Below are 24,328 nucleotides of genomic sequence, written 5' to 3' on the forward strand. Positions count from 1 at the left end.
GCTTTCCTATCTATCCGTGGATAGAAATAATTCCCCCAAAGGCCTGAAAGTGTGAACAATGTTTATTTTGAGTAAATAATATAAAACTACATCTTTAACATGTAAAAATGAAGTGAATGTCAATACCAAAATTAAGAACTAGAAGCTCAGCATGCAGTCTCTCTGTTAACACATTTTTGGTAGTGCAACTACAGTTTTCACTTTATAACTGCCATGATTTCATTTCACAAAATGTCAGAATCTTTATTATCATTCTTTACAGTTGATGTGGCAAACACTTCTTTCCCGCTTCTTTTCCTCATCTTTCCTGCAACACCTACATCTCAAGTTCCTTATATTATATACAAGTTCCTTCTCGCCATATTTGAGACTTTCCGATCCAAGCACAATTACTCTCCCCATTATAAACTCTTACGTGCAGTTTGAGAAGTGGCTATGAGGCATCAGTTACTACTCACCCAAAGCCAGCACTCTGAGGTTATCAATTCTGGGGGCTCTGAAAGGACTGATGGCGTTGTGTAAAAATAAAACTACATACAAATCGTCTTTTTAGAGATACCAAATAAGCCGACGAAAACTTGAAGAAAAACAGCTTACTTGAGGGGCATTTATTGGGTGGTGAGCCCTGTAATCATAAAGAAAATGTTGTACTCAAATTTAGAATAATGTCCTACTCAAATTTAGACTGTTTGTAAAATATTTTCCAGACAGAGTCTGCCAAGACCAAATCCCCATGAAAACGGTTCTCCTCTGCTGCATCTTCAGCGCTTGTTTTCATCACTGAAATTGGTTATCAGACAAGCAAAAATAAAGGAAAATGCAGGTATTCCAAAGTTTTAATACTTAGAGATACTACTGCCCAAAGTAGTTTCGGTTCAGTTTTTCAGTGGCTGCTCACCAATGTCAGTACATAAGTGAATCCTTTCCAAAAGGTGGAAAGAGCCAGATCTCATTATTTTGTAGTTCATGGACGGTAAGTCATTTCATTAATCTACCATGCACAACGAGTTGACTAAAGCGATTTACAAATTACTAGAACAAAACTGCAGAAACCTAGGCTCTGCTTTAGTCTGGGGGTCAGTGATACTTCATGCTACCGCGTATAGCTCTCTAAAGCTCCTTATTGGCCTTATGCAATTTAGAACTTAGTGCAGCAATCTTCCCGACTCTTAAACTTCAAAACCGCATAGTTATATGTAGTAGCCATCATGTAGATCAGCTGGTGGAAGAGAACAGAACAGGACAGTAAGATACAGGCAATGAGGGCCGGTGCCCTGACGCTTCTAAGCTCGGGTGGGGATGAGTGCCAGCTCAGAGCCTACGGCGTGCTGCTTTTTTCCCAGTTATAATCGTAAGAGGAGATTTTTCATAGCTGGCACACACACAAGTTCCTATTTGGCATTTCACATATAAGTAAGTCGTCTGCCCTCCCGTCAGTACGTTTATGAAAAAGACTGGATGTATTTAAAAAATAACAGAGCTGGGCGAGCAGCATGAGAAAGATGAGGGTAAGAGCCCTGTTTCCCCTCGTTCTTTCCCACGCTGCCCACTCAGCAGCTGTTAGTCCTGTGCCTGCCTGTTGCTCAGTGAAGAGAACAGGTCACCCCAGTGATGTAGCCGGTGGTTCTTTCTTTCCCTGGCTGGAAGGGGAAGGGATGACGTCAAGGTTGGAAAAACTGGGAAGGACTCATTTCCGAGCACATGAGATTTTCCCCTCTTCTCTACGAGTCTTAGATTTCTCGACACCACAAACCCAGCCCTCCCAAATGTTATATACACACACACACAAACACACAAACAAACATACATACACCTGTGTGGTTGCACCCTCCCTATGTGTGAATTTGCCTTGGTGCTAAAATTTCTCTGTAACTCCCAGGTCAGGACTCAGGGCACTGCCATGGCCGTTCGGACATGCAGAGTGGGGGAAAAGCTGAGGCAACCAAGGCACCACTCTGCCTTCTTGTGGCAACTCTCGGGCTGTAAACCAGCGTCCTTTTCGTCCTCTATTTAGTGCCACGGAGTTTGCATTTCTGTGATTTCGCTCTTTACACATTCCCTCATCGGCATGCTGCAGGGCTGGCTAGGGTCCCTAAGCACAGGAAGGCGGCGAGGGGCCTCACAGAGAAAGCACGTGTGTTAAGCTTCGTTCAGGTTTGAGTTACAGTGCTGTTCAGCAGTCGGCAGTATATACTCAGTAAGATGTCTTTCTTTAAACAGAAGCAAACTGATTCTTGCCACAGAATCCAAACTGCATCACCCACCATGGACGCCTAGACCACCACCTCGTACTTCCTGCAGTCTAGACATGGGGTAAGTCTACACAGGGGAAACTGAACCGAGGTCAAGTCCCAGGCTTGTTGGCTGGAAGGGAAATCTGTTATTAGAGTGAGTGCAGGGAAGTGGGGGACTGCACTAGGCCCGTCCTGGGGCCAGTACTCACCAAGGCAATGACGGTGGCGCCAGCTCCGGCACAGGCCACGATAAACAGGTGATAGGACATGTAGAACTAGGAAAGAACAGGGCGCCAACGTTAGCATTTTATGTGGAAAGAAATGGCCTCCCCCGATCCGGCCGCAGCTCCCTCTTTCTCCTCTAGGGCTGTTTTGTGAAGGCTGGGCACGTGCTGGAATCACCTGCGGGGCTTTCCAAACTTCCTGCGGCCCAGGCTGGACCCCAGACCCCTTACAGCGGAGAAGCTGGGGGCTGGGCCCCGGCGTCAGGCTATGATACTGCGCCGGCGTGCCTGCAGTCTGATCCCGGACATACACGCAGAGCAGCCAGGTCGGCGGGCCCTGCCGGTCTCAGTTGCTCGCGGCTTCCAAAGGCATGTCAGGATTCTCTTGAGTATGCAAGCTTCCACGAGTGCATTTGAGAATCTGCTTTTATAAACAGTTATAAACCACTGCCTAAAGACTATTCTAGGGCAGAGAGATTTTAAATCATAGTGTGTCAGGATTTATTGCCAATTAAGGATGAACAAGAAATAGGAGCAACTCCGTCTGGAAACGTGAGACGAAGTGCCAATGTATAAAAATGTGCTTGTATACGACAAATTCAGGGCAATCTTCTCTATGAAAATTTACCTTGGTTCTGTGACAAGTGTCCTACTTTGAAACACTATCTGAAGGTGAAAGAGGAGAATCTACAACTGGGCTCACTCTCGAATTATTGCCAAAAGAGAAAGCTCTCTGATGGCGCAGGCTCCTCCCTCAGTGGGCTGGGCCATGGACCAGGGCCATTTTCCAGGTCAAAAAGGGAGGCAGAGAGCCCTCTCTCGCTCTTTGTCCCTAGGAGAACCCCTTCGCTCAGCCTCTTTTGCCCAGTGGTCATCTAGGAGCCCGCTGAGGGGGCGGGGTTTACCTCATTGGTGTTGCAGATGTTCTCCAGGGCCGAGCCACATATTCTTCCTGGGAAAGCATTCCAAGGAATGATACCTGAGAAGCGAATCCCGTGATTAGTGCAAAGTCCAGCGCCCCTGCTCTCAGCGGGCCTGAGTTCTTCAACAACTGATGTACCTGCTCCCTGTAGAACAAGCTTTTGGGGATAAAAAGTCCTATTTGGACAACAGGGCAAGAGCAAAGTCAACTAACTAGTCCATAGGAGAATCAGACAACTCAATTCTTTCCCCTATGAATTCTGCTTTGCTTAGTTGAGCTGACAGTCCTGAACTCTAGTTCAACAGCCGCAGGACAACCCCCCCTCACAGGCATTTCCTCCTCCTGAAGCCAAACCAACACATCTCCCCCTGAATTTCATGGTCTGCGGCCTCACCCCTCAAGCTTGATGTCAGTGGTCCACCCCAAGATCCGTTCTGAAACTGGGAGGCTGTGCTCAGAAAGGTTCACGGCCATTCGACAGAGTAATTATGTTCTAGAGTTTGGGTTTCCATTTTGTATGTGTGTCTTTGCTTTTCTATTCATTTTTGTTGTGTTTTACAAGTATCTCGGAAATGCTTCTGGATTGAAGCTCCAATTGGAAACCTGGAAAACCACTGTCCTTCCGCACAGAGAGCGCGGCCCGTGGTGTCTCTCACTGGACCCAGCTCACCTCTGCAGGCACCTCGTCCACTCGGCTGCTGCTGCCCTTTCTGCCGTTAACGCCTAGGTGTGTGCTTAAATCTGACATGGGGCAAGTTCTCCTTCGCCCAGGCGGTAATAAGGAAGGAGGATTTTAACAAAACACTCCTTATTCCTTCCGTCTTGGCTATGGAGCAACAGTAAGTCTTTCTGCTTCAGAGGAATGGGAAACGAAACTACTGGTTTCAAATCTAGAACATTTTAAAAAATGATGACCAAACATTTGTAGTGAATATTTAAGAAGAGGGAAATGATATATGCGTCTAGATATTCACTTACAAATACGTTAGCAATCAACTTTAGGATGGACTGAAAACAGAGACTAAAGAACAGTGTGGGTGAGCCTTTGGCTCTATGAGAAGAGATTAGTCCGATGGGCAATTTTAGGTGAGTTTCGTATTATGGTTCAAGGTAAGATGCTGAGGAGAAGCCAGACAGGAAAAATAAGAAGCAGAAAACCTCTGAAAGAACAATGATTTCCTCTTCAGTTCTAATGAAAAGCTCTTCCCTTCCTCCTAGTTGTTTCTGCCAAGAACAGGATTTCCTACCATCCTGGCCAGAAGCACTACTGAAACTGCCTTCTCTCCCTCAGCAGGGAAGTCGGGTCTACAGTGATGGACAGGAGGCGCCCTGGCCCCTTCTGTGGCCTGCTTCGCTGCCGAGGGTAAGGATCCCACTCATTAGAAAATACGTGTGAACAGGTTTTTTCCAACAGCTGGCTTTGACAGAGTACCTTCTGATGACTTCAAAATACACCTGGATTTTATGTTTTGCTTTTCAATGTTAAAGCAATATGGTCATTTAAAAAAGACCTGATTTAAAGAGGTGAATGTGCAGAGTAACTGGATTATACAATGCATGCGGTGTTCTGGATGGAAAACTGGATGGTACAAAACCGAAAAGAAGTTGAAGGAAAAATATATACTCTTTTTAGAGTGGATATCCACACGTCTTTTTTGATTGAACTGCATTATAAAAAGTTTCTTTTACTGTACCCTGAACTAGCAAATATAACAGTTTTGAATGACCCTTTAGAGCCTAACTGCTGTTTCCATCCAGAAAATGGAGCACATCGAGGGACAGAGTGGAGCACATTGAGGGAAAGAGTATAATAACCTCTTCCAACAGAAGGGATGAAACCCACCTGGATGCTTAGACGCCCATGTAAATAACTCAGGCCCAGACACATGCACAAGAGGATACCAATGAATCGAGGAGACGAAAAGGAAGTACCGTATTGCCGGATGTCCACGCAGATCTGCTCCACCCCGGCTGTCCCGTTGGTCTGGGGGGACTTGATGACTTCACAGGTTGACCATATGTTGTAGAACATAAACACGGGCACCGCAGAGAAGCCAAACACACCCAGCCAGGCCACTCCCAGCACATAGGTGAGGAAGACGAACTAGGCCAAAAAGGAGGAGGAGAAAGAATCGTCACGGACCAGGGCAAAGCACATCCCCCGGGAGGAGTGATGACGCATTTCCTGGCCGATACCGAACCTGTGGGACGCGGTCAGAGCACCGCCTGGACCACGGCAGTGACAAGGGAAGTCTTGGAACTTCGCGGGTCCCTCTTTTAGCAAGGACGTGAGTGGCCATGAGAGGATCTCCCTTGTCCAAGGTCACAGAGCTAGTTGGTGACAGGGCCTCCTCCAGGCACTCCTCCTAAACACCACTGGCTGGAGGCTTTCACCGGCCACTGAATTATAACTCCGTACCAGTTTCCTAAATTCCCTTTCTTTTACATAATGGATGGGCCGTAGAACAGCCATTGCTACAGGAAGCCCTTTCCCCAAAGGAACTTGGCTAGTTTCATGATCCTGCGAAATTACTAAAAAGCACTAGATGCTTGCACCTTCACTACGTTTACAATCGCCGTGATCACAAGCTTCGTGCACAGGGGACCTGATAAAATGCTCATTTCCCTCTAGTTTTGTTCTGTCGTGTTTTTCAGCTTTAAGATCCACAGCAGCGATGGCCGCGGGAAGAGGCTTCATCGTGCTGGCCCACGTGCTGCCATGGGCGATTTCACCCAGGAACAGGATCTTACGGCTTTCCTTTCTTCTTGAACTGCTTGGACTACCGCTTTTCAGAGAGCTTTGAAAAGGCTGTTTCAAAAACGCTGTGGGTCTGATATTTTCAGAACGCGCACCGACCCGGAGCCCGCCTCGCCCGCAGGCTTCGCCTCTGTGCTCCCTTCTGTGCTCTCACTCCCCACGAGCCCGGAGTCTCGCGATCGATGCCCTCTTGCTCACCTTCCTCCAGTTGCTGCCCCTGTGCGTGGTCCCGTCACAGCCTACCTGTCTTTCGATGTCATTCCCAGCCCGGCAGCCCAAGCCTTTCCCGATCTGGCCGCGGTCTGCTCTCCGCAGCAGCATCCCTTCCCTCCTCTGGGCTCCGGCCTCCCCTGCCAGCCAGGCCGCAGCGCCTCTGCTCCGGGCTGCTCTGCTCAGGCTGGATCCTCCTCCTCCACGCCGGGTGCCGCTGCCGCCCTCCCTGGGCCCCCCCCCCCCCCACCCCCGGCCCTGGGCCCACAGCTCTACTGCTGCTCGCAGGAACGAGCGCATGCTCTCCCAGCCCCTTCCTACCTGGGCTCCCGTCTGGGCCCAAAGAAGTACGTACACTCTCTGTGCCTCCCTTGAGGATTTTTAGGAACACTGGGCACTCCGTGTCTTTTAAGACAGGCTCTGCGTCCTTACCTCGTGACAGCAGAGAGCTCAGTCGGTGCCCCCTGGGAGCCACGGCCCCGCAGCGAGGGTGCGTATCTTCCTGCCTTCCTTCCTGCCTTCCTCAGCCAGCCTGGGCGTTCTGCCTCTGTGGGAGCACGTCTCTCTCAACTCCCCAAGTGTTTTCATCACATCCGACCACTTGCTCAAACGCCAGCCAGCTGCTCGGCCCAGGCTATCACGAGCTGCACTTCAACACGCCCCAAATCAAACTCCACGAACGCCCCTTTCCCACCTCTCCCTCCACCCCGGACTTTCCTTCTGTGAAACGGCACTTTCTAACCCTGCCTCTTAACGAGCCCCTTTTAGGCTCTGTCCTCCTCTAGACCAGAGGTCAGCAAACAGTGCCTGCAAGAGGCCCGAGAGGGGACGGGTCAGGCTCCGCAGGCCACGTGCGGTCACAGACACTCCTCAGCGCTGCCGTTACAGCATGACGGCGGCCGCAGACGCCGTGTCAACGAAGGGGTGTGGCGGGGTGCCAAAAAGTCTATTATGGACATCAAACCTAGAATGGCATAGAATTTCGTGTGTCCTAAGATACTATTCCTTCGTTTTTTTTCCCCAGCTCATAGGTGGATAAAAACAGGTGGCGGACCGGCTCTGGAGCCGGCTTAACCCCCCTCTTTAGGCTCTAAACTTCTGGAGGACAGTCCCCAGCGAGGTGCTTAGTAGGAAGCATGCTTGGTCAACACTGCCAGAGGGACTGGGACCACTCATCATAGTATGGGTGAGTCTTCGTGGCCACAATCCATATTCGAAGATAAATGAAGGAGAGCAGTGAGACGATAGGAAAACTATCTCCTTTCACAGTGGGGACTTTATCTTTGAAAAATCTTCAATACCCTTGTTATCTGGACGTTGATAAGAGAAATGCTTGATTTCATCCTACCAGCCATAGATTTTAATTTCTCCTCAATAATATGTTAAGGGTTTTTTCATATTCCTCACTCTAAGTTGGAACAGACACTCCTGTCATGGACTCTGCACGTACTCTGTTAGCTTTTACCAAATACAAAGAAACACGTGGAGGTGTGGCTCTGGCTGGGTATCAGTCATCAGAGATTCGTACTCACCATCCCACTGATGCACCGGCCACAGGCGGTTGTTTTAAACTCCCCGTGCAGCTCTTTCACTGCGCTCGTGGTGTAGAAGCCTTCTGCCAACAGAATGATCCCGTACAAGAAGAAAAAGGACGCAATTCCATAGATGACATACTGCATCAGTTGTATTCTAGGAAAAGAAGAAGGTCCAAGTGGTTAACAGACGTTTTTGGCCTCTGGAGGGGGGCCATGAGGGTGACATCACTTGCCCCGCTGATGGCTTCGGTGGGCTCATGGGGCGTTGCAGGTGGGCATCCCTGCCCAGCCCACCGCAACCTGAGCTTTTCTTCCAAGGTGAGCAACCTTCCCAGACAAGGGAGAAGTTTCCTTTGCACAGGGGCCCAGTTGGAATCTTTCAATACTTATGAGATTACTTATAAATGCAGACGTTGACGAGTTAAAGTCACTCATCCAAGGATACACACACAGCCAGGATTTAAACGCTGGTTCAGTGGACGACGTGTTCCTCCACCATATCAAAATGCCTCCCAGCCAGGCCTAGTGCTTAACGTTATTCTGATAAAACCCCTAAGTAAGCACTGAGGGCTGCTTTAAGGAGTAACGTGGGCAAACGCTTTCTACACAGACATTCTCATGTCACAAGTGATAATATATCAAGTAGATACAAAAAGTTAATTCACATCTAATTTTGTCCTATGAAAGCCAGCACCGATGCAGCTGACAACCTTTGGCTGCCCACTGGAACTACCTGGTGAGCTTTAGAGACAACAGGTATCTGCGTCCTCTCCCCAGAGATCATGACTTAATTAGTCTGGGGTGAAACGTGGACATGGGGATATTTTTTTAAAGATTGCTGGAAGTTTGAGAGCCACTCATCGAGATCACCAGCTAATTAAACTAACACACCTTTCCCAGGCTCAGTCACGGTGAATACCTCTTGGTCTTTTTTGTACACATTTGGCACTCAGCGAGTCCACTGTCCTGCTCAATCCTCCTTATAGCCTCCCCCACTGCTGCTCATTTCTTTGGAATCATTTCCTGAACAGATCAAAGAATAAAGTTCCCTAAGGACTCTTCCCAGAGGATCCCGTGATTGTTCCATAAAAATTCACTCGTGCCTTTTTTCAAAAGTCTGGTAGAAAAGTTTCTTCCAATCACAAGATATCTAAAGACTGTCAAACCCTGGTAGTCAAGGAAGGAAAAAGAAAACACTGAAGGGCAAGGGGAAAATATACGAAGGAAATAAATTCATTGCTGTCACACATGCACGGTTAGAGAATCCCTGCATGGGAGTTGTTGTGACTCCACAGAGAATGATTCCAGAGAGGGAAGGCTGAGGCTGAACCCCTACAAACAACGTCCCCTCTTAACTGGAGGATACCCGGGGAGTTTTCTTCTGCTTGAAGAATGAATGTCCAAGTCCTGTTCCTGTAGACTTAAAGTTGGGCTAAGTCCTCCACAGGGTTCCTGTCATTCCAGGGCTGGCCGTTTTCTGTGACAACACTGGAGGGCGACTGTTACTTGGGAACCACGGTAACTCTCTCGGTGGGGGGATTGGCAGCATTGCCACCGTCGCCCTCGGCCACTGTGTGCAGAGTGTCCTATGTGTGCACCCTGGTGAGATCCCACCCCAGGTCCCAAACACCCACTGCACTCTTGACCCTTTCTTTTTCCTTCTCTCCCGGACCTTTTCCTATCTGCCTCCAGGGTACGTGAATGAAAAGCATCCATTTTCTCCCAGGTGAGCACACTGCAGTCTTTCTGTAAACCCTCCTGGGGTGGTGGCACTTTAAATACATCTTCAAAGGAAGCAGGTACTTACACCTCGCTCAGCAGGGCGTGGTCACTGGTGTTGGTGGAGAAGTGTTGCTCAAGGATCGCCACGGTGCCCGCGAGAGCCACGTGCCCACAGCCACAGAACAAGGCGACCCCGGAGAAGCAGAGGATGGTGGCCACGAGGGAGGCATAGGGGACTCCTCCCAGACACTTGATGCAGCATTCGAAGCAGCCTGGACCCACAGGAGAGAAAATGCCGCTGTTACGGGCAAAACTCCTGACTTCGTGAAGACCACCCATTAACAGAGAAGGCTGGCCTCATCCATCTTCCCGCGCATGCTTTATGGACAACAGCTCGACGTCCCAAGGACCAGAGGGGGAGCTGTCGTCATCTCACATTCTGTGGGTGAGGACTCGGGGGCTCCAAGAGGACATGTGTAGCTTAATTTGCTCGGGGTGAGTGGCACAGCAGCCAACTGACGAATAGTTATGGAGTGAGGCACAATTCTACAAGTTTCTGTCTGACCCGGGGTCAGGTTAGGGGCCCCCCTGCTCAAGGAGCAGCAGTCATCCCACTCGCAATGTCAAAAGAACTGCAGTGAGGCTGCGGTTCTATGAAGAAAAGCGACCGTCAAGTTCCCCCCAACCTCAGCCTTCTGGGGTTTCGGGTACCTATTTCTCTCTTTCTGCAGCAGCCAATGGCTTTCCCCGAGCCTTTGACCTCCTGGGCAACCGGAAGAGTCAAATACAGTAATGACACTATTGCTGGGGTCAGAAAAATATCAAGGGAATCATTTTGGAAAGGTGGTGGGCATGTTGGTCCCTAAAAGCACCAAGTCACCCAGATCCGCTCAAGTGGGTCCACTCAAGTTTCATGTCAATATCAGAAATTAGCTTAACTTTTAAATAAAAATGTTGCCCCGGGCCAGGCAGCACAAGCAGTTTAATCACAGTCCTCCCCCACCCCTCCTCGGCTTCCACCTGCTGCCCTCCAGCAGAAACGTTCAGCGAAGAAAGAACCGCGAACTGGTGGGTGACAACATTTAAGTATCTGAAGAGGGAAAAGGAACACGGGGTGGGGGGGAGGGGAGAGACAAAATGAGCATCCATGAAGTGAAATGAAGGAGAGAGCCACAGTTCACGCTCCATTCTTGAGAGGAATAAGAGTTTCATTCATTTTTAAAACCAACTTTGACTTGAGATGTCCATAAAGACCTCCCCGGGGGCAGTCAGGTGACATTTTCAGTTCGGAGACAGTTACCTTTCAGTAGAGCAGTGCTGGCCTCGGGATAATGTCGGTACCTCTCGTGACCTCCCATCCCTGTTTACATTATCCAGACCCTTAAATAAATGGCTTGTCGGGGAAATGGAACTCTGAACGCATTACGATGTTAAACGGTAATCGAGAGCAGTTCATGACTTCAGGGCAAGCACATTAAGGCGGCTAAATTTCTTTCACCCCAACGGCCTTTACAGTACACAGGGAACGACTACCACAGCGAGAAACACGGGAGCTAGGCTTTTCCATCTTGATGAGCATCCCATTCTAAATTAGCATTTGCTTAAACCCACCCCAAGCAGTGACTATACACTCACTACCCAATCTCTCTTCAGTTCACTGGAAAATAAAAAGGTCGGGCCCTCATAAGAAAGTGTGCTGCCTTTCATTTCAAAAGATGACCAGCTGTCTTCATGAAGACCAACCTCCCTGAAACGGACTAATGAAACTGCCCGAGATGGGACCCAGCACACGGTACAGTTCACGTTCACTAGCAAGTCAGTACCTCAAAGAGCTTTGGACACTTGAGATTTGCGAACGAGGATGACGGAGGTCAATCTTATTTTGTCCTATGACCTTCTAGGGGCTGAGGTGAAGCGAGAGGAATGCAACTAAAAGTCCAAATGCTCTCCAGGCTCCCAAATCGAGAGGAACTAAAATCGCTGGCCTTGATGTATTTCATTATATAAGAGGGAAAACAGACCTCTTTTCTCTTGTATTGTATCATTCCCCACCTCCCCCATTCTCAGCCTCCACGAGGAAGTTAGGAACAAGATGAACGCCTGCTTCCCTAGCTAACAAAGTTATATCTGGGGGGCTTCCCTGGTGGCGCAGTGGTTGAGAGTCCGCCTGCCGATGCAGGGGACACGGGTTTGTGCCCTGGTCCGGGAAGATCCCACATGCCGTGGAGCGGCTGGGCCCGTGAGCCGTGGCCGCTGAGCCTGTGCGTCTGGAGCCTGTGCTCCACAATGGGAGAGGCCCGCGTACCGCAAAAAAAAAAATGTTAATATCTGGTCCTTATTGGATAGAGAAGTGTGGCCTTGAGAGTGTGCCATCCAATATGGTGGCCACTTTAAATTATTCAAAATAAAATCAAAACTTCAGTTCCTCTATTGCATAAGCCACATTTCACATGCTCAGCAGCCACCTGGGCTGGTGGCGACCATGTTGGACCGAACAGATACAGGACATTCCATCACTACAGAACACAGCTGTGGAAGATCAATTTTGACTTACCACAAATTCACTTTTCTGTGACATGAGCTAGGTTCTGAGTTTTACTTTGGATTTCACTCACTCAGGACTTTGTGAAGATCCACAGGGTGCTAAGCCCTGTGCTTGGCACTGGGAATACAAACATAAAATCAAACGCCTCCTCTGCCTTCAAGGAGATCAGTTTAATGCTGCAGGCAGACGAGTAACAGAATTTCTATAGCACAGCGTGATGAGCGCCAAGATAGAGGCTGCTGGAGAGCCAGTGGATGGTGGGGGGCGGGGGGTGAAAAGAGAGAGACGGAAGGACAGGAGGAAATATAATTCAAATTGGAGAGGGGTCCGGAAAGGCTTCCTACAGAAAAACCTAGGATGCAGAATACGTAAACAGCTGACATGGGGACATTGGTATATAATCTGATAAAATATCAAGAAATCTGAAGATTTCCGTTGTATATTATTTTAATAAGCCCACATCCTGTCTCGCCATCTGGAGTTAGGGCTAGGTGTTACAGCAGCGTAACGCACTTGCCCTTTAACAATAGAACTCATCCTTCCAAATCCCCAGCTGCCACTTCAAAACAGTCTTTCATCCAAAGGGTTAGAGCATTCTGCTTCTTTCAAAGGAAATATCACAGCTGTTCCCTGGCTCAGAAAGACAAGTGGGGTTAGAAGAATGATGCGGTCCAGTCCCAAATTCACTAGATCAAGGCTAAAGTTTCCCTCCAATGTATCTCTCTCGTGGACTCCGTATACCCCATGCTGTGGGTCTAGTTTTAGAACAGCAGGGGAAACCAAGGACTCGAGAATTTGGGGGACCACTTCAGTGAATCACACTCTCTTAGCAGAAGCCCATGCTCTTAAGTTTTCAGCGGATGATTTTACTTGCAAACATACAACTCTGGCTCCTGTAGAACAGAAGTCACCATATTGGTCATCGTCATTCCACATGCACAGATAAAACTCTTACGGACCCTGCTGGCCACCGTGAGCAGAAGCTGGGTGAAATTTATAGGAAATAACCTGGGAAAAATGTATAGGAAATAATACAGCTGGAGGCAGAGCTTATTCTAGCATGGTTGACCAGTTACCCACACGGCTAAAATTGCATGTGTGGTGGATATCCAAGCATCTGTAAACGGATCACTCCCCGCTGTACCTTCTATGTCAATCTAGAAGCCATCTCTCCCCAGAGCATGTAACATAACTGAACACTGGGCGATTTGGTCGTATGCCATACACTTAACCCAGAGGAACCAAAGGTGCTGCAAAAAGTTAGCAAGAAAAACCTAAATATGTTTCTAAAATATGCTATCAATACTGTTAGGATCCTCACATTAACAGCATTTCTGACCCGAAAAACGTGCAGGTATGTGTGCGGCAGAGGTCGCGGTGGAGGCTGACGGTGTGTTCAGCCTGGCCTCACAGGAGTACCACCTGCACAGGCCCATGGGGCCCTGTGCTTAGTATAATACTCCGATACTGCCATCTGGACATGCTTAATAATTTCTCAACAAGGGTATCCGCATTTTCATTTTTGCACTGGGCGTACGAACTATGGAGCCAGTCCTGGGTGTACTTATGTGGGAGGAGGCAGGAGGGGTCTTCCTACTTTATATGGCCACAGTAGTATTGTTTCATTTCACAGTGTTAGACAGAAATACAACCCAGAAGGGCAGACATTGCCTTGCCTACCATATCATCCTGAGTACAGCAACCATCATACTATATCAAGGGACTGGCATGTGCTAGAATTACTGATTTCCCCTTTACTCTGAGAGGGAATAGAAATCACCCGCTGTACTACCAATAGCAGAGTCAACACTCCAAGTTCCCCTAAACCAGGGGTCGGCGAACTACAGCCTGTATTTTTGTAAATAAAATTTTATTGGAACACAGCTCACACCCCCTTCATTTACAAATCGCCTGTGGCTATTTCTGCTCTGCGATGGCAGAGTTGGGCAGCTGTGACAGAGGGCACGTGGCTTACAAAGCCTGAAACATTTACTATTTACAGAAGAAGTTTGCAGACCCCTATCTGGAAACACTGACATTCAGCGTGTGGTCCCAGGACCAGGAGCGTCAGCGTTGCCTATGAACGTGGTAAAAATGCAGATTCTCGGGTCCCACCCTAGAACAACTCAATCAGAAAATCAGGGGGTGGGGGTGGGGGTGGGGGTAGAACCGGTCATCTGTGCTTTCGGGTGATTCTCACGTAGGCTCCAATCTGAGAACCACTGTCCTAAAGAATCATGCCAGCTCTACACTGTGGCAGCCCCGCCTGATATCTTTACCAGCCAAACCGTGCGACAGTAAACACCTAATGCCATGAAACGATTCCTGGCTTCTGGCCAAGATGGAGTATCAGGGACCTAATTTATCCTCCTGCCTGAAGCCACAACCGAACTGAACAAAACCTATGAAACAATGGTCTTCAAGGTATCAGACATCAGGGTGTGAAGAAGCACCCGTGGCTAATGAGTCAATTATTAAATTCTCAACAGAACGGACGAATCAACATGACGTCACCCGTAACGCACTTCGAAGAAGCAGTCGGCACGGGGTCCCCCGAAGGTGCAGCCCAGCTCTCATTTGAACAGGACAAGCTCTGCCCCATAATCTTGCTGTTATCGTCTTGGGTACTGGGGTCTCTTAAAGGCCCGCTTGAATGGAAGCTGTCAGTTAAGCAGGGTAACAGATACGGGTGAGGATGAGAGTGCTGGGAGGGAGGGAGCAGCTGTCCATTCACCCATTCATTCCATTTCATTCCATTGGTGAACATTCAATGCTCACCGAGGTGTCTCTGAGGTCCCAGGTACTGGGCTGGACGCTGGGGACTCGATGGCGAGCTACGATAGGCATGGTCTACATGCTAATGGAGTTTATAGCCTATGGGGGAAACAGACACCATCCACATGGTTTTGGGCTCAGAAGTGCTAGGAGAGGAAACCATGAGGGCTTACTGAGGCTTCTGGACAGTGACCAGGAACAGCTTCCGCAGCTTAGATCTGAAGGATGGATTGGAGCTGATTAGGTAAAAGGAGAGAGGGCTGGGTTACGGAGGGTGTGCCGGGAAAGAGGAACAGTGCGAACAAGAGCTCTATGGCGGAAAAGAGCAGGGCGCTTTCCCGGGCATAAAAGATGCCAGAACACAGAGAGTACACGGTGAGGGTGGGGCAAGGAAGGCAGGAGAGGGTCTATTGGAGCTAGAAGCACTGAGGGCTTTCCAGGCCTCCTGAAGGATTCTGGACTTTATCCGCAGCATCATGGGAAGCCACTGAACATTTTTAACCCCAGGGAACAGACCGGGGTTGTAGAAGATCCTCCTGGCGGATGTGACAGGAACAAAGTGGCCGTGGATATGGGGAGGAGCTTGCTGCAATGCTTCAGGCAAAAGAGGGCAGGCGCTTGGACCAGGGCAAAAGCAGCGGAAGTGGAAGAAAGGGATGGGTCTGAGAGAGGTTTGAGATGTCAAGTGGGCACAACTTGGTGTGGACTCAAAGGAGGGGTTGGGGATGGCTGGTGAGAACCAAGGATGACTCCTCCATTTCTGCACGTGGAACCCGATGGATGTTGTGCTGTTCCCTGAGCTGGGCTTGACCCAGGACGGCTAGGCTTTGAGGACAAAGATGTTGAGTTCAGTTTTAGACATGCTGAGTTTGAGGTGACCGGATGCCATCTTAAGGGGGGCGCTTCCGGTAGGCGATCGGATATGTGGGCCTGTAGCTCAGAAGAGCTGACGCAGGATGCTGTCAGCTTCTGGACCACAGTGAACACTTTCAGAGGTCAAGGAAAGACATGAGGGGACCATTTAGCAGCTGAAAGTACTTGAAAGCCTTTGCTTTGCCAAGTGTGGTCCTTGGACGAGCTGCGTGAGGTTCAGCAGGGAGCTTGGGGGAAATGTGGAATATTGGACCCCACCCCAGACCAACCAAATCAGAATGTGCATCTGAACAAGCCCGCAGTCGTGTGCCTGAAAGTTTGAGAAGCCCAGGCCAGCCACCAGTCCCAGGTGCAGCATCCTGAGTCCCTTTGAAGTGCCTGCTTTTGTGTCAACTGTGTTTGGTGTTTTCTCCCAAAGAGGTGGCCTGCTGGGCTTGGCCGTAACTCCAGCCACTTGCAAATCAAATGGCAAGTTCCAGGGGCCGAAATGAAGAAAAACACAATGTTACAAGCTGTTCAGCCATCTTGAAAAGAGTGCAACTACAGTGTTTTTTTCTGAGCCAAGCAGGCACGGTTAACCTCCGATTTTTCACATCAAAGATGCTTTAGTGCCTTACCGCAGAAGGTCTGAGAACACAGACCTATCACACCCCACCCCCATCCAGACAAAGGTCCTGGATCTCTGCTTCGGGCTGTCCCCAGCATGAGAAGTCACAGGCCAGGGTGATGTTTTTAAAAAGGGAGGTGGTGCCGAGTATCAGCAGAGCGCCACGCTGTGAAATGTTGATGCCAGCTACGGAAGATCGATGCTTTTCTTGGATATTCCTATAAATCCACAGGCTGAGCTTTCCCGAGCTTCAAACCAGCAATGACAACGTTGGTGAACATAAACCAGAAAAGGCAAGGAAAGCATTTTTTGGATGAGTGCGAACTACTTGTGGGGAAAAAAAAAACACTGCTAGGCCTTCTAGCACATAGTATTTACTAATATTCTCAGTACCTCTCACCAACGCCGCCTCCGCCCCGCCCCCCACCCCCCAGCGGTTCTGTTAGGTTAATAAAGTCTTCGGCCTTCATTTGGCCGGTCTCTGAAGCTAAAGAGAATTTTCCGTTTTGATTTGCACTAAAACCCCAGTGTGCGTTAGCCTAAGATAGTTTAAAGATAAACCACACAGTAGGGAGAAAAAATAGGCCTCAATGCCTCTTCCTCTCAATGGCCATTTTGTCTCTGGCATCACTAGAACCTTCTGTGCAGAACAACAGAATAAAACATGTTTTGTCCTCGGGCTTGCGGATGGCTGTTGCCATGGCTGTGAGTTCATAACGGCCCAGTGATTTGCCCCAAGTTGTCTGTGATCCTGGCTGCAGCTTTAATGCTGGCTCAGGAGGAAGACCGGCAGCAACAAGGGCTCAGATTCTTACCCAGGGAATGAATCTCTCTCTCTCTCTCTCTCTCTCTCTCTCACAAACACACACACACACACACACACACACACACACACACACAACACACGTAGCCCTCTACGCATGGCCTTCCTTGCTGCTTTACTGATTCCTAACAGTGCACCAAATTCAAAAAGAAAAGGATAAGTAACCAAGGTTTGCAACTTGCAAACAACCAGCAGGAAAACGGAGGCAGAGAGAATCCTTACTTAAGAGACATAAAAGCGGATGTCAGGGGACCAAGACCCCCCTGACTCTGAGTTGGCTCAAGCAGCGGTTCTCAATAGGGGGTGACGGTGCCCCCCCAGGGGACATTGAGCAACGTCTGGAGATATTTTGGGTTGTCACGACTGGCGGGGGGGGGACGCTACCGGCTCTAGTGGGTAGAGTCCAGGGATGCCGCTAAACATCTCGCAGTGTACAGGACGGTCCCCGCCCCAAACACAACAAACAACAAAGAACGATGAGAAACCTCGTTCTCAGGCTATCATGTACAATCTCGGTCTGAGACAACAGTGTGACTGCCAAATTCTACAATTAAAAAAAAAAAAGAGCTTAAAATAAACCTTACTTTGCTTACAAAATATTACAGAGCAGAAGTTCTCAATCTTTTGCTGCCCAACAGGATTATCTGGAGTGCACTGGAAAGCCCTATCTCCACACTTCACTCCAGACCAATGAATCAGAATTTCTCGGGGCAGGGCTCAAGAACTAGTGGTTTTCCTTAAAAAAAAAAAAAAAAAAAAAAAAAAAAGCTCCCCAGGTGATTTCAAGCTGGAGAACAAGTGTTCTACTGCAGGCGTCAGCCAACTGTGGCTCATGGGCCAGACTCAGCTCTCCATATGGCCTGCGAACACAGAGCGCTTTTTTATATTTCGAAATGATTTTTTAAAAAACCAAAACTCAAAGAATAATACTACTTCGTGACACAAGTATATGGAATTCAAATTTCTGTGTCCATAAATAAAGTTTTACTGGAACACAGCCGAACTCATTCCTTTATGTACTGTGTGTGGCTATTTTCAACCTGCAAAGGCACAGCTGAGTAGTTGCCAGATATTTACCATTTGGCCTTTTGCAGGAAAAGTCTGCAGCTCCCCCTTCAAGAGCACTCGTTCTCCAACTTTCATGTGCATATAAATTCCCTGGGGATCCCGTTAAAATACAGATTCTGTTTAGGCAGGTCTCGGCAGGAGACTGTGCCTCTGCATTTCTCACCTGCTCCCAGGGGACCCTATTCTGGAGGTGCATCGGCTGGTCGCTGAAGCACAAGGGCAGAAAAGAGGGGCCCTCCAAGAGGGGTCTGTGCAGCCCTGGGAGACCCTGAGACTCATTCAGGAGGTGTGGGAGGCCAAAACTGTCTTTATAATTGCACTAGAAGACATTGACTTTTTTCACTGTGTTGACGTTTGCACAGTAAAACTGCGGATGGCTTAGCGCGAATCAGGCACTGGCACCAAAGTATTAATCAGCAGTGCATTGCTCACCACCACACACTCATAGGAAAAAAACCAAAAGGGACAGTTTCACTTAAAAATGTCCTTGATGCAGTAAAAAATCAACTTTAATAAATCTAAACCCCCGTTTTGAAGGTTCTGTGCAACGAAAGGAGAAGGACACATACAGGACTGCTGCATACCAGAGCACAATGAAAAAGTTCACGTGCGACTGAGTTACGAGCTGAACTAGCACCTTGTTTGTCGGTGGACCGCCATTTCTTCTTTAAAGAATGACTAACAAGCTGTAGTTACTAAGACTTGGGAAGTCCCGGGTGGTGCAGTGGTTAAGACTCCGAGCTCCCAATGCAGGGGGCCGGGGTTCGATCCCTGATCAAGGAACTAGATCCCACCTGCATGCTGCAACTAAGAGTTTGCATGTCATAACTAAGGAGCCCGCCTGCCACAACTAAGAGCCGGTGCAACCAAATAAAACAAATAAATACTTTTTTAAAATACTTGGGAAGAAGACAGACACATAGACAACAGGCATATGAAAAGATGCTCAACATCACTAATCATCAGGGAAATGTAAATCAAAGCCACAATGAGATATCACCTTGCACCTGCCAGAATGGCTATTATCCAAAAGACAACAAATAAGTGTTGGCTTTAAAGATGCGGAGAAAAGGGAACCCTTGTGTACCGTTGGTGGGAATGTAAACTGGTGCAGCCACTATGGAAAACAGTTTTCATGTTCTCTGTATAAACACCCAGAAGTAAAATAGCTTTGGTCATACTGGTAATTCTACTCTTAATTTTTTCAAGAATCTCCACACTAATTTGAAAAGATACAGGTACCTCTGTGTTCACTGCAGCATTATTTGTAATAGCCAAGACATGGAAACAACCTAAGTGCCCACTGATGGATGAATGGATCAAGATGATACAAGAACTACCATATGATGCAGCAATCCCACTCCTAGGCATGTATCTGGAGAAAACTGTAATTTGAAAAGATACACGCACCCCAATGTTCACTGAAGCACTATTTACGTCACTCAAGACATGGAAGCCACCGAAATGTCCATCAACAGACGAATGCAAAAAGGAGGTGTGGTACATATATACAATGGAATATTACTCAGCCACAAAAGAAAGAATGAAATAATGCCACTTGCAGCAACATGGACAGATCTAGAGATTATCATACCAAGTAAAATAAGTCAGACAGAGAAAGACAAATATCATATGACATCACTTCTATGTAGAATCTTAAAAAACGATACAAATGAGCTTATTTACAAAACAAACAGACTCACAGATTTCAAAGCCAAAATTATGGTTACCAAAGGGGAAACGTGGGGGGAAGGGATAAGTAGGAGCTCAGGATTAACATATACACACTACTATATATAAAATAGATAACTAGGGCTTCCCTGGCGACACAGTGGTTAAGAATCAACCTGCCAATGCAGGGGACATGGGCTCGAGCCCTGGTACGGGACAATCCCACATGCAGCCGAGCAACTAAGCCCGTGCGCCACAACTACTGAGCCTGTGCTCTAGAGCCCATGAGCCACAACTACTGAGTCCATATGCCACAACTACTGAAGCCCGCGTGCCTAGAGCCCGTGCTCCGCAACCAGAGAAGCCACCGCAATGAGAAGCCCGCGCACTGCAACAAAGAGTAGCCCCTGCTCGCCACAACTAGAGAAAGCCTGCGCGCAGCAACAAAGACCCAATGCAGCCAAAAATAAATAAATAAAATAAAATAGATAACTAATAAGGACCTACTGTATAGTACAGGGAACTCTACTCAATATTCTGTAATGACCTATATGGGAAAAGAATCTGAACAAGAATGAATACATATATATGTATAACTGAATCACTTCGCTACACACCTGAAACTAATACAGCATTGTAAATCAACTACAATAAAAAATTTTTTAAAGATGATATATATCTTATGTGTATATACATACATACACACACACACACACACACACACACACACACATACACACACAAAATGGAATACTACTCAGCCATAAGAAAGAAGGAAATCTTGCCACTTGCAACAACATGGATGGACCTTGAGGGCATTATGGTAAATGAGTTAAGTCAGGCAGAGAAAGACAAATACCATATGATTTCACTCACATGTGGAATCTAAAAAACCGAAACAAAACAGAAAACAACTCATAGACACAGAGAACAGATTAGTAGTTACCAGAGAGGAAGGGGGTTGGGGGTTGGGTGAAATGGGTGAAGGGGGTCAACTGTCTGGCAATGGACCATAACTAGATTTGTGGTGGTGATCACTCTGCAGTATATACAGATGTTGAATTATAATGCTGTACCTGAGACACTGCGCGTGCGCACGCACGCGCACACACACACGCATACACACACACACACACACACACACACACTTGGGTACCTGGCAGAAATTTTCTCAAAAATGACGTAAATGAGCTTGTTACTTCAAAGAAAACAAGTGATAGTATCTGTTGTCAATCAGTTTTGGAAAACTTGCACCTGTGACACTGAAAACTCCCAGCTTCCCAGTACTTAAAAGACTTCTTGATGAAATCGCTGGTGCTATTAATGAATTTGACTTTTGGGATATGGTACAATGGACAATGTGTCAATACTTGGAAGATCTGCACCACCCAGAGAACCAGTATTTTCCAAAGGACCAACGTGGGATGTTACAAAATCGTTCTCGAATACAGATCCAATCAAAGTGCAAGGTAGAGCAACAGATTTTAATGGAACAGAGTAGAAGAAGTTCAGTAATATAGTTTCCGATTCCACATTACTAATAATCTCTAAGAAACCATCATTTGTTGGATTTGGGTGTATTATCAAGGAAGAGCTCCACAAATATATGAAAAGGCTGTTAACCACTGTGCCACCAGGGAAGTCTTAGTAACTATAGCTTGTTAGTCGTTCTTAACAGAAAAAATGGCGGTCCACCAAAAAACAAGGAGCTAGTCCAGCTCGTAACCCAATCGCGTATGAACTTTTCTTTGTGCTCTGGTATGCCTCTGAGTGAATGTAGAGGCACGTGTAAGGATCCAGCTGTCTGATATTAAGCCAGATATTAAGGAGATTCGCAAAAATGTAAGAGTGCTGCTCTTCTCACTCAAGTTTTACTTTGTTTGCGAAAAGACTTATCTTTCCCAAACATTATTTATGTTAACATGTAATGGGTTTGTTATTGTCATTTTAAACAAATAAGTTCATTATTTTTTAAAGGATAACATACAGTCTATTTCTGAGATCAAATATTAATAGATACGATATAAAAAATAAGTTATACAACTTTTCAAACTTCTATGATGAAAACGTTATTACTTAAGTAATAATAAATTTCTCAGTTCTAATTTCTAATACAAAAAAAGATTTAGAGCTATAACCCACAGGAGCAAAAGCTTTTTGGCGTCTTCAATTATTTGTAAGAGGGTAAAGGGACTTAACAACCCAAAGTCTGTAAACCACTGGTGTACACCATTAAGAAGGTATCATGGGGACTTCCCTGGTGGTCCAGTGGTTAAGACTTCACCTTCCAATGCAGGGGGTGCGGATTCGATCCCTGGTCGGGGAGCTAAGATCCCACGTGCCTCGTGGCCAAAAAACCGAAACATAAAACAGATGTAATATTGTAACAAATTTAATAAAGACTTAAAAAAAAAAAAAGAAGGTATCATGAAGTCAGTGGACGGGGGGCTTCCTGTTAAAGACCTAACTGAGGAATCACTTAAATGACAGATAGGTTGCTTCTCAGTTCTCCCTTGACCTTCCTAGAGTCGCTGACATAAAAGTCTAGCTACATAATGCCAAGAACGCTGAAACTATTTTTAATGATATAAAGAGAATTGCTTTTCAGGAGATCCTTCTAAAATCTTGTCCTAAAATCTATGAAATCAGAAATTTTCACTTTTGTGGTACGCTGTGAAAATCTTAAAATAGATGAGCCTCTCACGTTTGCAATATGGCTTGGGCAGTAGAAAATAAGCAATTATATAAAAGGAAAGTTATGGGGGGGCTCCCCTGGTGGTGCAGTGGTTGAGAGTCCGCCTGCTGATGCGGGGGACACGGGTTCGTGCTCCGGTCCAGGAAGATCCCACATGCCGCGGCGCGGCTGGGCCCGTGAGCCATGGCCGCTGAGCCTGCGCTCCGCAACGGGAGAGGCCACAACAGTGGGAGGCCCTCGTACCGCAAAAAAAAAAAAAAAAAAAAAAAAAAGGAAAGTTATGTTCACATGGTGAGAATAAACAAAGACAAGAAAAAGACACTTGTTAGTCTCTTCCTTCGCCTTTTGTGGGAACTGGCTTTAGTTTTCCTAAAGACCGTGTGTGTGCTATTAGCCTAGTTAAGCGGGGAGCAAAGAACCAGGGAAACGGATAGTGAATAGGGGAAGCTAGCTCTAAATCCAAACAGCAGAGATTTTAAGAGCACAAAGATCTGTAGGGTGTTCAGGAAATCTGAGATCTCCCTGCAGTATTAAGCTTTAGCAGCACTCAACCTCCTTGACCATCTGGGCGACAGTGTCTATGCGCTGCTGGATTCCACTGGATTCAGTTGAGTGTCGATTGAATTGCTGCTATGTGCAAGGCACTGTGCTGGGGGCTGCAGCGGTTTGGTTTGCCCTCCCAGCCTTGACACTTTGGAGTGGGGTGAGGGACACAAACACATCAGAGATCACTACAGTAGAAGGAAGAGAGAGTTGACTTAGGGACATGGCGAGTGAGGTAGGGACAGATCTCCTTGGCTTAGCGTGGGGAGCTTAGGAAACGGTGTGTGGGTGGCAGTGGTGTAGACAGGCCTTAAAGAACAGAAGGATCTCATGGTTAGGACACACTGACAAGTATGAGCAAAGGAGAACAGGACCGATGTGGTGAGCGGCACGTGGGGAGACCTGAGGGCGTGGCCAAATTTATCAAGGGGACCAGGACAGCATCAGGAGAGAAGCTGGAGAGGCAGGTGGGCCCCTCCTGTGGGGAGGCCTCTGAGGCAACCTGAAGCCTCGTGTGCTTCATTTTGCAGGCAGTGGGGAGAGAGGGAAGGTTTGTGAGCAAGCCAGTGACGTGATCTGAGGTGTGCTTTTAAGAGACTAATCTGGCACTAGTGTGTAGGCTGGACTGGAGTGGGTGCAAACTAAACTCTCCCACTGTAGGTGGTAGCAGAATGGGTCTTTCTGAGTTGTATTCGAGGGGGGCAGGGCGTTTTCAGTGGAGGCAGGAAGGGGGAAAAGCAGACGAAGCTTGGAGCTGTGAAGCAGTCAGTGTCACACAACATTTTATGGGAATGGCTTGGCAAGAAAAGATGAGAGAATATATGTGAACGAATCTTCCCAAGGGCCATTCCAGAAAATGTCAACTAACCCAGAGAGACAGAAGGCAAATCAGTGGTTGCTTGGAGAGGGAGGGCTTATAAAGGGACCCAGGGAAACTTTGGGATTGACGGACATGTCATCATCCTGCTTGTGGTGCTGGTTTCACGGGCACATACATATGTCAAAACTTATCAAATAGGCCACTTTAAGTATACGCAGCTTACGCATACCAATTACACCTCAAAAAAGTTAAAAAAAAAAAAACAAAAAACACCTGCCTCTTTTTCTTTTTTTTTTTTTCCCT

The 24,328-nt window shown here is 47.4% G+C and overlaps 2 protein-coding genes across 10 annotated transcripts in view; one reads left to right on the forward strand and one right to left on the reverse strand.

Annotated features, from left to right (window-relative positions):
* Positions 1–11,625, forward strand: part of OFD1 (OFD1 centriole and centriolar satellite protein) — a 91,937-nt gene extending 80,312 nt beyond the window's left edge. Inside the window, exons 25-29 of one of the 6 annotated variants that reach the window (XR_004348147.1) lie at positions 708–823; positions 2,221–2,313; positions 3,943–4,107; positions 4,599–4,743; positions 6,036–11,625. The gene's annotated coding sequence lies outside the window, so the exon portion shown is untranslated. Of the gene's footprint in view, positions 1–707; positions 824–2,220; positions 2,314–3,942; positions 4,108–4,598 lie in introns of all 6 variants that reach the window. The other 5 variants (XR_004348148.1, XR_004348149.1, XR_004348150.1 and 2 more) reach the window with 5 other exon arrangements.
* The window catches only part of GPM6B (glycoprotein M6B), a 157,044-nt gene that overhangs the window by 2,553 nt on the left and 130,163 nt on the right, over positions 1–24,328 (reverse strand). For 2 of the 4 annotated variants that reach the window (XM_032620753.1, XM_032620751.1), the window contains exons 2-6: positions 9,691–9,877; positions 7,881–8,037; positions 5,313–5,484; positions 3,364–3,437; positions 2,444–2,509 (exon numbers count right to left, since the gene is read on the reverse strand). In XM_032620753.1, the coding sequence (XP_032476644.1) occupies positions 2,444–2,509; positions 3,364–3,437; positions 5,313–5,484; positions 7,881–8,037; positions 9,691–9,877 (656 nt within the window). Of the gene's footprint in view, positions 1–44; positions 1,220–2,443; positions 2,510–3,363; positions 3,438–5,312; positions 5,485–7,880; positions 8,038–9,690; positions 9,972–24,328 lie in introns of those variants that run through there. The other 2 variants (XM_032620752.1, XM_032620750.1) reach the window with 2 other exon arrangements.

Source organism: Phocoena sinus, chromosome X, assembly GCF_008692025.1.
Source record: "Phocoena sinus isolate mPhoSin1 chromosome X, mPhoSin1.pri, whole genome shotgun sequence".
Lineage (NCBI taxonomy): Eukaryota > Metazoa > Chordata > Mammalia > Artiodactyla > Phocoenidae > Phocoena > Phocoena sinus.